Below are 11,937 nucleotides of genomic sequence, written 5' to 3'. Positions count from 1 at the left end.
TTTTAGAATAAAATAATTTATTTTATGGTTATATTAAAGCACGTGGACACGACTCATTATATAGTGAAAAAAACTGGATTTTGAGTATAAAACCACTTTGAGTTTATCATTTTACCCTTTGAAAAAAGCCATAAGAGTCATATGCTTAGATTTCGTCCAAAATTGATGGAATAATAAGTAGGGCGAAAATTTCACAAGCAGCGACAAGGTGAAAAAAAAAAAATCACATCAAAGACTCTTGGTAAAAAAAAAAAAAAAAAAAAAAAAAAAAAAAACATCAAAACTAAAAACCAAGTAATATGCCAAACCTTAAAATTCTAGGCAAAAAACTAATACTTTCTTAGTGGACCAAGTAAAATACAATACACTCACAAGGAAAACCAAATTTATCAATTATTATAATTCCTTTTATATATACTACAACATAAAGATACTATAATTATCTAGACATGGATGGTGTAACAATTGGTGCTGCGGTTACTCCACGACGATGCACTTGTCTGTTCATGTTGGCTTCCCAACCTTTAAGAACACGAACATAAACAAATAAATAATTAAATTATAATGCTTAATAAACAAACGTTTATTAATATATACATTTAATGAAACTCTTACTTCTTTTTGCTTTGCAAGAAATATTGATTTTCTATATATGAATAATTAATTACTCAAAAATATAAATTGAATCATAATATATATACCTATTCCCATGTCAAAGTTGCGGTTTTTGAGCTCCCGATACTCTTGGCAAAGAGCGCAAGTCTCGCAGCAAAAATGGACGAGGCAATCCGAGCAAGGTTCCTCGTCTAGATCATATTGAATTCTCATCTTCGATCGGTACATGCACGAATACAAACACGCGATCCCAAACACCGAAAACACCCCATAAATCACGGCGTTCTCGCAACAACCTATCGTTAGTGAAAACACAATAAAATCTACAATTATATGGCCTTCACAAAATAATAACAAAAATAATAATAATTCAAAGTGTAGTTACTAACTCGTGGAGCCTCTATTCACAATCTCCGCAATCTGGCCAAAGGTGATGCAAGGACAGAAGCACGTGATCACACCTTGACAAGAGAAAAAAAAAAGTAAACTAAACTGCATAGGGATGAATTAGGGCTAGAGATGAATTTCTTTTCATATTTTTTTTAATTACAGGGAAAACCTGTATATTTTTTTACCCGGCCATTAAAAAAATAACTTAAACCAAAAATTTTGTAAATGAAAAACGGTTAACTATTTTGCCCATATCAAATTACAGTTAGTAAAAATATGTAGTACGTAATTACGAATTACAAGCACTTACAATTGGCAACATCGTCGCAGCAGTGAGAGAGACGAGTGTTCCATTTCCCTGGTGAAACACCAGAGATCGGATAAGGGCTTGGAATCCCCGAAGCTGGCTGCGGAGTTGAACTAGGGTTTGGTATGCCTTGATCACCTTCGTGTTTCTTTGGCTCAGGCGTAGCGATACTCATCGAATACATAATAATATATGTGTGGTACAAAAATACACTGCTATTTTATATCTAGAGCTTGTCCTAAACTTAGAGTGATAAGGATTTGATGAAGAATGGTGATATATATAGTATATGCACAGTAAACGGGCTGTTTTCCAAGTCAATTTTTGTAATTTATTATATGAACATCTCATTTGGTGGAAATTGCCGAATACGCATAGTGTTAAAATAACGGTTGAAACTTGAAAGCAGATGTGATTATGGATTTATAATCATTGTAATAACTTGTAGGCCATTCGAAAAATTTGGTCATGGAAAAGACAAATATATGACGGATATATTTTATGTACTAAATAGTAGACACACATACAGATGAAAACATTTATTTCCTTATTTTAGTAATTTCTACGCAAGTTTCCAATGGATACTTAGCAATAAAGATATATATATATATATATATATATATATATATATATATATACACATATATATATGTTTACGGCAATATTTTATATGCAAAAGAAATTGCACTGTTATTGCCGTTGGACTTTAATCAAATTATTTTATCCATATATGTTTGTTTGGTTTCGAGCTATTTTCATGATGCATAGTAGAGTTTTAATTAACGTTACAATTGGTGATGTAATTTTCTTGATCAGCACTCACATTTAAGAGCGCCCATGATTGTGCAATGGATGAATTCGAGATGCCGTGTACTTAGAACTCGTTAGTGTCATTTCTCTATAGAATTTGGGAGGACCATAATCAAAGAGAGAACTCAATATGCTACTATCTCTAAAAGGTCTTATAATATATAAAAAATAACGGAGGTCGTTGTTGAGACAACAACGTGAACAAGGTTTTAAAGGGAACACGGCGTTTAATAATATCACTTACGTGGATAATTTTTATTGGTCATAATAAATTTTTACCGTGAAAAATATTTTAAGAGAATTTTTTTTTGAACAGGGCCGTTAAAAAAAGCGTTTTTAAATCAATTTTTTTGTAGTAGTGGAGCCTTGATGTCAATTTTGTTGTCGGAGAGCTATTATGGAAGAAAATATTTTTCTCGTGAGAAACTTGTAGTTTTTATGAGTCCTCTTCTTCTAGCGCTAACATGTTAATGCTACTTTTGAACCAACACATAAGAGCCTACGCATTTTGATCTAGGGCGGGGCTGAAAGGGCGGTTTTGTTGTGTCTCCATCGGACGGAGATGGTTAGTAAGCCACGACCTCTATATGTCCAAGGAAAATAAACAAGAACGAGAGGTATGAGGTCATTAATAATGTTTCTTTGTCGGGCTCGATAAAAGCCGTGATAATAAATGGAAAATAAAAATGAAAGCGATATGGTCATTTGGGTCTTTTAATATTTATTAGTGTATGATCTTTGGTCTTCTCCAGCATCTTACTTTATTCCTTATTTATTTATCTTGTTCCTTGATTATGGGCATCAAGATTACTCTAAGGTATGTTGCATTTGGATTGTAAGAGTCGCTTCAGAAAACATATCTTCAAGTATCTTTATATTATATATGATTTTCATTTTAAATTAACTATTTGATAAATATCACAAATATTCTAGTGCCGCCAAATTCTTACTTGTGCACCCAAATAACACTTTCAAAATATTCTGAATATATATGTTTAGGTGTCATCTAATCCTTCTATATTAAAAGATGTAAAATTGTAATTTTAGATGTTATACTCAAGAGTTGAGTTACCGCTTATCATTATCGTGCTGGAACTCAGATTTTATGTGTATGTATCATTCATGCAAGGGCTTACCGTGTATATTCCGAGAGAAAAAGGGTAACCCGTATCGACAAGTAAATCGTTCATGTTGACGTAAACCGCATATTACCAAGTTTACCGATGAGTTTTTAGTGAAAAATAAATATCTAAATACGTTTTTTTGTACATATAAACATAAACAAAAACATATATCAACTGAAATCTCAAATAAAACAGTTCAACATAAACATAATCATAAACCCTTAAATAAAATAGCTCAAGATAAACATAATCATAAATCATATCTCCTCAGTTACATGAAGTTTATGAACATAATATAGTAGAAATAGAAATCAAATAAAACAGTTCAACACAAATATAAGCGGATCATAATATCAACTGGAAACATATAAAACAATTCAACATAAATGAGAATAAACAAATCATTACACTTGATAATGACCAATGACAACTTCAATCTCGCAAGTACAAAAGTAACCTCACAATTTCATATCTAACACCAATGCTTAACAAGATTAAAAGATAGTCACCAAAAATCGAAATACAAATTAAGTTAAATTTGGATCTAACCCAAGAATTAACAAAATGTTGACTTCATCACATTATAATCATGTTCAAAACATCAAAATCAAGCCATAAACATGAAAATCAAGTCTAAAAACAAACAACGATAACAAAATTAATGAAAACACTCAAAACCTAAATCTGATGGGAACATGAGCTTAATCCGTGTGAAATTGCGTGATTCGATGCGATGCAAGGAGAATTGAATATCGCAGGGTCGAGAATGGATGAGAATCGGCGGTAATTAGCTGGAAATAGCAAGGATTGAGTTGGCTACTGCCAGGATCTTGAGAGCATTTTTTTCGACCTAACTTTGAAAAGAAGGTCCGATTTTGATCCGTTTATCCTAGTTTTTTTTTGTATTTATACGCATAAGTGAACTAGGTTTCGGTTCACGAGAACCATACCACTTTCCGGACTGGTGACCCTAGTTTACATGGAAGATATCCGGTTTTGTTCAAATATATACCAAGAGTCACCGGTTCGCAACTTCTTGTGCAATAACCGACTGATAAATCGGTAACTCAAACCTTGGTTATACCGTCATGTGATACAAAAGCCTTGGCTAATTTCAAACAAGAATTATGAAAAAATTAGGGCATGAAGTGAAAAAAAGGCAGACTGAAAAAGTGCCTATAATTGGTTTTGTTTTTGTTTTTTTTTTTTTTTTTTTTTTTTTTTTTTTTTAAAGTGCCTGTAATATGTAATTTTTTTGCTTGGAAAATTTAATAGCCATTATGTAACTTGGCAATTATTTAATTTGTTTTTGTTTTTTCTTTTTTTGCCGCGACCTTGTTTAGCGCCAAAAGCAGAAATTGAAAATACATTGAAAAAATAACATTTGCAGACGCAGAGCAAACAAGGGTTTCTCATGGAAGACGACGACGTGCAACTTCTCTCCGACTCTTCTGAAGCTTCCGATTCCAGCGAAGAATTCGCCGTCGACTCTTCAGACGAAGACGACGAGGATGAGGTAGAAGAGCTCGCCGCCGACGACGTCACTGCCGTTTCCGAGATAAAGAAGCCGTCCACGGGTCGCCGTGAACCTCGTTCTTCCGACGAGGATCGGAAATCACAGAACGTCGATGCACTTCTCAGGTACGCCATAAAGCTCTCGATCTCCGTAGAGCCGGTTCCCTGGGTAATTTCTAGGGCTTCTCATTTCGATGTCCTCCAAAATTTTCTGTCTTCATGTGTGGATATAAGTTTGCTGGTTCCTCCGAATCCAATAAAACATAATTTTCCGTTTGTCTGTGGCGCCATGATTTTTGATTTATACATTTGAGCTATCTGGTCGTATTTCAAGCTCGATTTAGTACTATTTCGCGTTTGGACAGTTCTAGATTATCCTTCTGTTGGAATTTAAACTTCCATTTGTTGTAAGAAATTTTATTTGTTTATTGAATTGTTTTTTTATGTTTATTTATTTGTGTTCGGATTCTCAGAGGTAATCTCGTTGTGAAGAGACAGTCACTGCTACCCCGGGTTTTATCTGTGAGTGAAGGGTCGGCAGTTTGTAGGAAGCCCTTCAAACCTCCGTGCTCTGATGGGTATTATGACCAGAATGATCTTGCTCGGCGTCTCGGTGCCCGTAAAAGGTTCGTTCCTTGGGGATCTTCAAAGCCGGCTTTGATAGAAATTCCCAATTGTTTTAATGCATCATACACTGCCAAGGAAAAGGAAGTAGAGGAGATTGTGACTCTACCACCAGGGATTGAACCTCTGGTCTTATGGCAATCTGAAGAAGGAGATGCTAATATGGTTCAGATTTCCGTTGATCCTTTACTCACGCGTTTTCTACGGCCACATCAGAGGTATTTTAGGAAAATAATCGTCTTTTTTTTAGCATGGTCGTCAGGGTTCTGCGTATGTGTTTGATTTATACTTCTCTTTCACTGAGAAAATACTAGTATTCTACTCCATACACGTCAGACAGTCAAATACACCAGTACATATATTTCTTGATCTGGCCAGAATACTAATAGAACACCTGACCTTGAAAACATCGCGAATTCGATAATATGCTGTAGCTCCATTCTTGTGGGAAAGGAAGCACAATATTTATTTGCATGTCATCTCATAAATAATCGGATACAATTTTGTTGCAGAGAAGGTGTTCAGTTCATGTTTGACTGTGTTACGGGATTATGTACTTCAGCAGATATATTGGGATGTATTCTGGCTGATGATATGGGGTATGTGTTTATACTTTATACATCAATGGAGATGCAGTGTATTTCTATTGTTTTTGTATGTGATCATTTTCGGGACTCTCCTACGACGTGGGCTTATTCTTGTTCTGATATATCCACAGTTTGGGAAAGACATTGCAGTCGATCACGTTACTCTATACTCTTCTTTGTCAAGGGTTTGATGGGAAACCATTCGCAAAAAAAGCCATTATAGTCACTCCAACCAGTCTTGTAAGTAATTGGGAAGCTGAGATTAAAAAGTGGATTGGGGAAAGAGTTCAACTAATAGCTCTATGCGAAAGCACCAGAGATGATGTTATTTCCGGGATTGACAGATTCACCAGTCCTCGCAGCTCAATACAGGCAAGTCTTCAAAAAGACTAGACCATTTCATTGTCTTTCAGGGATTGACCTACCCGTTACATTTGCAGGTACTTATAGTTTCATATGAGACATTCAGGATTCATTCATCGAAATTTAGTCGCGAAGAATCATGTCAACTTCTCATTTGTGATGAGGCTCACCGGTTGAAAAATGACCAGACAATTACGAATCGGGTATTAAGTTTAGTGGTTTTCTTTTTTCTATCATTAATTTAAGTCGGTTTCTGTTTTATTAATTACTTCTGGCACTAAAGTCTATATTCTTGCTAGTTCAGGCTTTAGCAGCTCTTCCATGCAAGCGACGTATTTTGCTGTCTGGAACTCCAATGCAGGTAACACACTGGTCGTTCATGGAGACTTGTTACTCTGAATTCTTCTCTTGCTGAATAAATTTTCTATTAATCCCGCAGAATGACCTGGAAGAGTTCTTTGCCATGGTTAATTTTACTAATCCAGGAATTCTAGGTGATGCTTCTCATTTTCGTCGATACTATGAGGTAATCCAGCTGCTTAACACTTCAGAATTAGATTTTTTTAATCCCAGTATTGATATCCCTGCAACACATCACATGCACTCCATGTAGGTATTGAGTTCATAGAAGGAATTTCATCTATGGTTCACACTGTTACTTTAATTAATGGTTGAATTTTTTTTTTTTTTTTTTTTTTTTTTTTTTTTTCATTTCCTGTGCATATTGTGCAAGAAACAGTTTTATTGTGCAGCTAGATTACTTTCACAGTGAAATATGATGCTTATATCTTCCAATTCCTAAAATTGAGGAGCATATCTATCTCATAAACTCAACCAATACTATTGAATTCAATATTTTTAGACATTATTGGTGATTAAATTTCTGTTTTAAGACTAACAATGTTTTATTAAGGCACCAATTATATGTGGACGGGAACCCAGTGCTACTGAAGAAGAAAGGAAGCTAGGCTCTGAGCGTTCTGCAGATCTAAGTGCAAAAGTTAATCAGGTTGGGTGACTTTCTGAGACAAAATATTAGTTATATTTCTTCCAAAGTTTTGTATTAGCTTCCTTAGCAATTCACACATATACATTTTTGGAAACATGAAACTTAAAACTGACTAATGAAGCTATAAAAATATCCTCTGATAGAGATTAAATAGTTATGCTACCACTGTTTTTTTTTTTTGGATTGCCCGGAACTAACTTTAAAGCCCATTATTTCAGTTTATTTTGCGAAGGACAAATGCATTACTGTCGAATCATCTTCCACCAAAGGTATGACTCCTAAATCTTGCTCTGGGGCATCTAGACAAGTGACTTGTGTTGCCAGCTTTTGATGTTTTTTTAGTTAGTCTGCTAGAAAAATGATGCTGAACCTCTCTACACATAATTTGATACCTTTTCTTAAAAAAAATGTTTATTTTACAGCATATATTGCTTTGAAAAACAACATCACTCACATTCTTCAATATCTTTAGAAATTTAACTGCGATATAAATGTTCTTACGCATTTTTTGCCTGGTACAGATAGTTGAAGTAGTCTGTTGCAAGTTGACTCCTCTCCAGTCAGAACTATATAACCATTTCATACATTCAAAAAATGTAACTTTTTTAATCTTCCTCCGAATAAAGTGATTTCACGAAGTTTGCAGGAATGGATATCTTGATAAAATAGTATTTGACTGGTCGAGGTTGTTATTTGCAAAACAGATTAAACGAGTGATTTCTGAAGATCTAAAGCACTCAAAGATTCTAGCTTATATAACAGCACTCAAGAAGCTTTGCAATCACCCGAAGGTATTGTAGCTTATAAACAATGACCTGATCTTTAATATTGTCGTGATCTTTTCTATTAACTGAATTTGTCTAAGGGCTCTGGTACTTGTGTGTGTTAGATTTAATCTTTTTTCACCTTCGTGAGTGATGTAGAACGATCATCTTTCATATCAAGAAAGAAAATATTCATATTTCTTCTATTTTCGTGTTAAATCCCTTAAAAATTCCCTTCTTTTTTTTTTCTCCATTATTTTTGTTGTATATTGTTCTTTCTTTGTTTAATTTCAGTGGTTTAACGCTGTCCAATAGAAATGGGGTCTATGTTAAATGTTCTATAATCAGGATTGATTGTCTTGAAATGCTGTCCTAGCTCCATGAATCAAACAAAGAAAAGAGTGTTAATTTTTACTACAAACTGTTTATATTTTATGGTGAAAAATTGTGTTTCATTTATGTAAGTTGTGATGCCTGCAGCTCATATATGATACTATTAAAAGTGGGAGTCCAGGAACTGCAGGTTTTGAGGGCTGTGCTCGCTTTTTTCCTCCGGAAATGTTCTCTGGAAGGTAATAATCCTTTTTCTTTGCTCTTGTCCATATTTTTTTTTACAGGTTTATGTTTACGTATTGCTATATAAATGCATTTATTTAACAACTATGTTCGTTATAGCCTTATACCCATTCTTTCAATTCATTGTTAGATCTGGATCATGGACTGGTGGGGATGGAGCTTGGGTTGAATTGTCTGGAAAAATGCATGTCTTAGCTCGGTTACTTGCTCAATTGCGTCGAAAGACAGATGACCGGATTGTACTGGTTTCAAATTATACTCAGGTTAATTTCACATGGCTGATCTTGCCAGTTTAACAGTTAAACGCATTTTAGCAGACTATACGCTAACTTAAAATATAAGATGAAAGGAGAAAGTGTCTAGCATACACAGTCTGTTTAAATGAAACTTTGAAATTAATAAGTGGTTTCCAACTTCTAGGTTCAATTATAACATAATTTGGAAACGCCATAATGACTCGATTAATTGAGTTCTAACTTCTCGTGTTTGGGACTCAAGTGGATTTGTTAGTTTGAGTCTTGCATTTATAAAATATTGATATTTTTCCTTTTTTAAGGCTCACTGTCATTTATAGCTGCAAGTCTTATCAAACAAAAATCAACAAATGTTTAGGTCTTTATGTGATTATGATTTTATCAGACGCTTGACCTTTTCGCACAATTGTGCCGTGAAAGAAGATATCCATATTTGAGACTGGATGGAACCACATCCATCAGCAAAAGACAAAAGTTAGTGAACCAATTCAATGATCAATCAAAGGTAAGTTTCTAAGAATTTTTTGTTAATCTTTACATGTTTTGACTGAACTAACGAGCGTAGCTCAATATTTTACAGGATGAATTTGCATTTCTTTTGAGCAGTAAGGCTGGTGGTTGCGGTCTGAATTTGATTGGTGGAAATCGACTTGTTTTGTTTGACCCGGATTGGAATCCTGCTAATGACAAACAAGTAATTTATTTAATTTATTAAAACAAAAGTTTAATAAAAAAACTGAAATATGCATACTAGTCATTGATTACTGATTTCGGCCATTACATGCTCTTGATTTCTTGATATTTTATTTTCACTTTGTTATAGGCTGCTGCAAGAGTCTGGAGGGATGGACAAAAGAAAAGAGTATATATTTACAGACTTTTGAGTACTGGAACGATTGAAGAGAAGGTTTGATGATTTTATTATGGTGTTTTTTTTTTCTCTTTGGTGTTTTTGCAGCAAGGTTTCTAATAGTTATCCTAATGGTGTAGGTATACCAGCGTCAAATGTCCAAAGAAGGGCTTCAGAAAGTGATTCAGCAGGAACAAACCGATACTGCGCAGGTTTGCAAACCCGTTGCCTAAATGCTTTTCATGTTTTCTTACATTTTGCATTGCTGTTTCATCTTCAGGGGAATTTCCTTTCAACGGAAGATTTACGTGATCTATTCACCTTCCGTGAGAATGTGGGGTAAGTTTCTGTTCTCTGTCTTCAACTCTTGAAACACCGTATACAGCGATTTCAGGTGAATCTGGGAGATTGTTAAATTAATAGAAACAACTGGCCATAAATATCGTTGTAGGTGTTTTATAGTTGTAGTGTTTGATTTATATTTCTCTGTTCATTGACTTTTATGACCTGGAATGACAATTAGCAACAGGTAATGATACAGTTTTTGCTTGTACATATCTATTTCTTTCACCAATCTGTGTTCCAACGTATGTATATATGTGCATGGGAGTAATAGAGGCGTTAGTTTGTTGTGACTTTTAAAGAAATAAGACCACCTCTTAGTGTGATGTGATTTTGCATCCGCCCAATTTTCCAGTTTGAATTTCACCTATTTTTCTGACTACCAAATTCTGCAGGTCTGAAATTCATGAAAACATGAACTGTGTTCGTTGCCAAAGCCAGGACGATTGTCACGAAACAGAAGAAGGAGATGCAAACAGATTAAATGAATGTGAACCCTGTCAAGACGACTCCGATGTTGGTGGATTTGCAGACATTTCGGGATGCCTAAACAAGCGAAAGAGCTCCGAGAAACAGGTTGGCCAAATCATACGTGAATTATATTATAACTTATATCATTTATGGTTACTGCTTTTAAATTTGAGTTGATAGCTGCTTTTTACCTGGTAAAACTTCCAGGTTGGGATGCCTCTGGAAGAAGATTTGGGAAGTTGGGGTCATCATTTTAACCCAACATCAGTGCCCGATAGCATTTTCCAAGCTTCTGCTGGCGACGAGGTAGTGACTACTTATCTCTTTAAAATATAAAATAAAAATAATTCTTCATTGCATTTTTTGCATCAGGTTCACTCAGGATTAGATGATGCAATAACAATTCTTGAAATTTCACCATTTTTTTCAAGTTTGCTCGAAATCTCAGATCAAGTTCTCAAGAATTATTTGAAAATCCAAAACTCCTTGCCTACCCTCCTTTTTTTTTTTTTTTTTTTTGTCATTTAAAACGATACGAAGATCAGTGATAAACAGAATGATTGTAATACACTATTTCTTCATTGTTTCAGGTATCATTTGTTTTCACCAACCAAGTTGATGGGAAACTCGTCCCAATCGAATCAAAAAGCCCGGAGATGAAGATTGCAGAAGCGAAAAATACGAGCCGAATAAAACTGATTCAAAATCCGGTCCGTAAAACCATGTTAGTGTCCAACAATAGGAAACCACTAGAATCTCTTGCTTCAAAACAAAACTCTTCGACTCCTAATAGCACCGTATCCTCGTATTTCAAGCCTCTACACAATAACAAGTCAAATGCGGAGTGTGTTACAACCAGCTCTTTAACATGTTCGAAACAAGACTCATTGAAGCCTAAACTTTCTATCCGGATTAAATTACCGCAGAAAAGATTATCGCCCGAAACGTTGGAACTCAGCGATGATGATTTTCAATAAGATCGCTTACATTGCGTTTTCTCTGATATTGCCCATGTTCATGACAAAACCATCTTTCATGTTCAACTTTTATTGATGTGTCTTGTGCCTTTTGGCGTGATCGCATAGAGCAAGACAAGCTATTAGTGAGATTAAATGTATCAGTATAAAAAGGTATATACTGACAGGTGGTACAAGAATTATTGGTGAGTGAGATTACCTTGTATTTTATACTCTTTCCTGTATAATGCAGCGAATGAAATATAATAAATACGATTAGGATTTTCTATCATATATACGTGGTCCAAAAATTTGTTGGCTAATTGCGTTTTGACTAAAACTTGTTTTTTATGTTCGTATTTTGGACGAACACTACAGAA

General features: G+C 34.6%; 2 protein-coding genes across 2 annotated transcripts; one reads left to right on the top strand and one right to left on the bottom strand.

Moving 5' to 3' along the window:
• Positions 1-328: 328 nt before the first annotated feature.
• On the bottom strand, positions 329-1,560 carry LOC149389287 (protein PLANT CADMIUM RESISTANCE 2-like). Its single transcript, XM_089623501.1, has 4 exons — positions 1,316-1,560; positions 1,005-1,076; positions 702-911; positions 329-522 (listed from the first exon to the last, which is right to left on the bottom strand). Exons 1-4 carry the CDS (start codon positions 1,494-1,496, stop codon positions 440-442), a joined length of 546 nt encoding a protein of 181 aa, XP_089479627.1. The 5' UTR covers positions 1,497-1,560; the 3' UTR covers positions 329-439.
• Positions 1,561-4,618: 3,058 nt separating this feature from the next.
• RAD54 (DNA repair/recombination protein) lies at positions 4,619-11,849 on the top strand. Its single transcript, XM_089624438.1, has 21 exons — positions 4,619-4,887; positions 5,235-5,603; positions 5,898-5,984; positions 6,104-6,344; positions 6,413-6,538; positions 6,640-6,696; positions 6,775-6,861; positions 7,249-7,344; positions 7,563-7,613; positions 7,866-7,940; positions 8,049-8,135; positions 8,589-8,680; positions 8,815-8,947; positions 9,324-9,443; positions 9,519-9,632; positions 9,762-9,845; positions 9,929-10,000; positions 10,069-10,127; positions 10,526-10,706; positions 10,809-10,907; positions 11,192-11,849. Exons 1-21 carry the CDS (start codon positions 4,661-4,663, stop codon positions 11,576-11,578), a joined length of 2,844 nt encoding a protein of 947 aa, XP_089480564.1. The 5' UTR covers positions 4,619-4,660; the 3' UTR covers positions 11,579-11,849.
• Positions 11,850-11,937: the final 88 nt, after the last annotated feature.

The sequence above is a fragment of the Urtica dioica genome, chromosome 8, assembly GCF_054948205.1.
Source record: "Urtica dioica subsp. dioica isolate 48M chromosome 8, U.dioica_male_clone48M_v1_H2, whole genome shotgun sequence".
In the NCBI taxonomy this organism is placed as follows: domain Eukaryota; kingdom Viridiplantae; phylum Streptophyta; class Magnoliopsida; order Rosales; family Urticaceae; genus Urtica; species Urtica dioica.
This window is presented reverse-complemented; position numbering and strand designations above follow the sequence as displayed.

Bases quoted from the DNA above. Each gene is read 5' to 3' on its own strand.
- LOC149389287 (XM_089623501.1), bottom strand. From the start codon at position 1,496: ATGTATTCGATGAGTATCGCTACGCCTGAGCCAAAGAAACACGAAGGT. The intron at 1,077-1,315 runs GTAAGTGCTTGT...TCTCTTGTCAAG, and splicing joins CTGCGACGATGTTGCCAATT to GTGTGATCACGTGCTTCTGT. The intron at 523-701 runs GTATATATATTA...GTGTTCTTAAAG, and splicing joins CAACTTTGACATGGGAATAG to GTTGGGAAGCCAACATGAAC.
- RAD54 (XM_089624438.1), top strand. From the start codon at position 4,661: ATGGAAGACGACGACGTGCAACTTCTCTCCGACTCTTCTGAAGCTTCC. The intron at 5,604-5,897 runs GTATTTTAGGAA...ATTTTGTTGCAG, and splicing joins TTTCTACGGCCACATCAGAG to AGAAGGTGTTCAGTTCATGT. The intron at 6,862-7,248 runs GTAATCCAGCTG...TGTTTTATTAAG, and splicing joins ATTTTCGTCGATACTATGAG to GCACCAATTATATGTGGACG.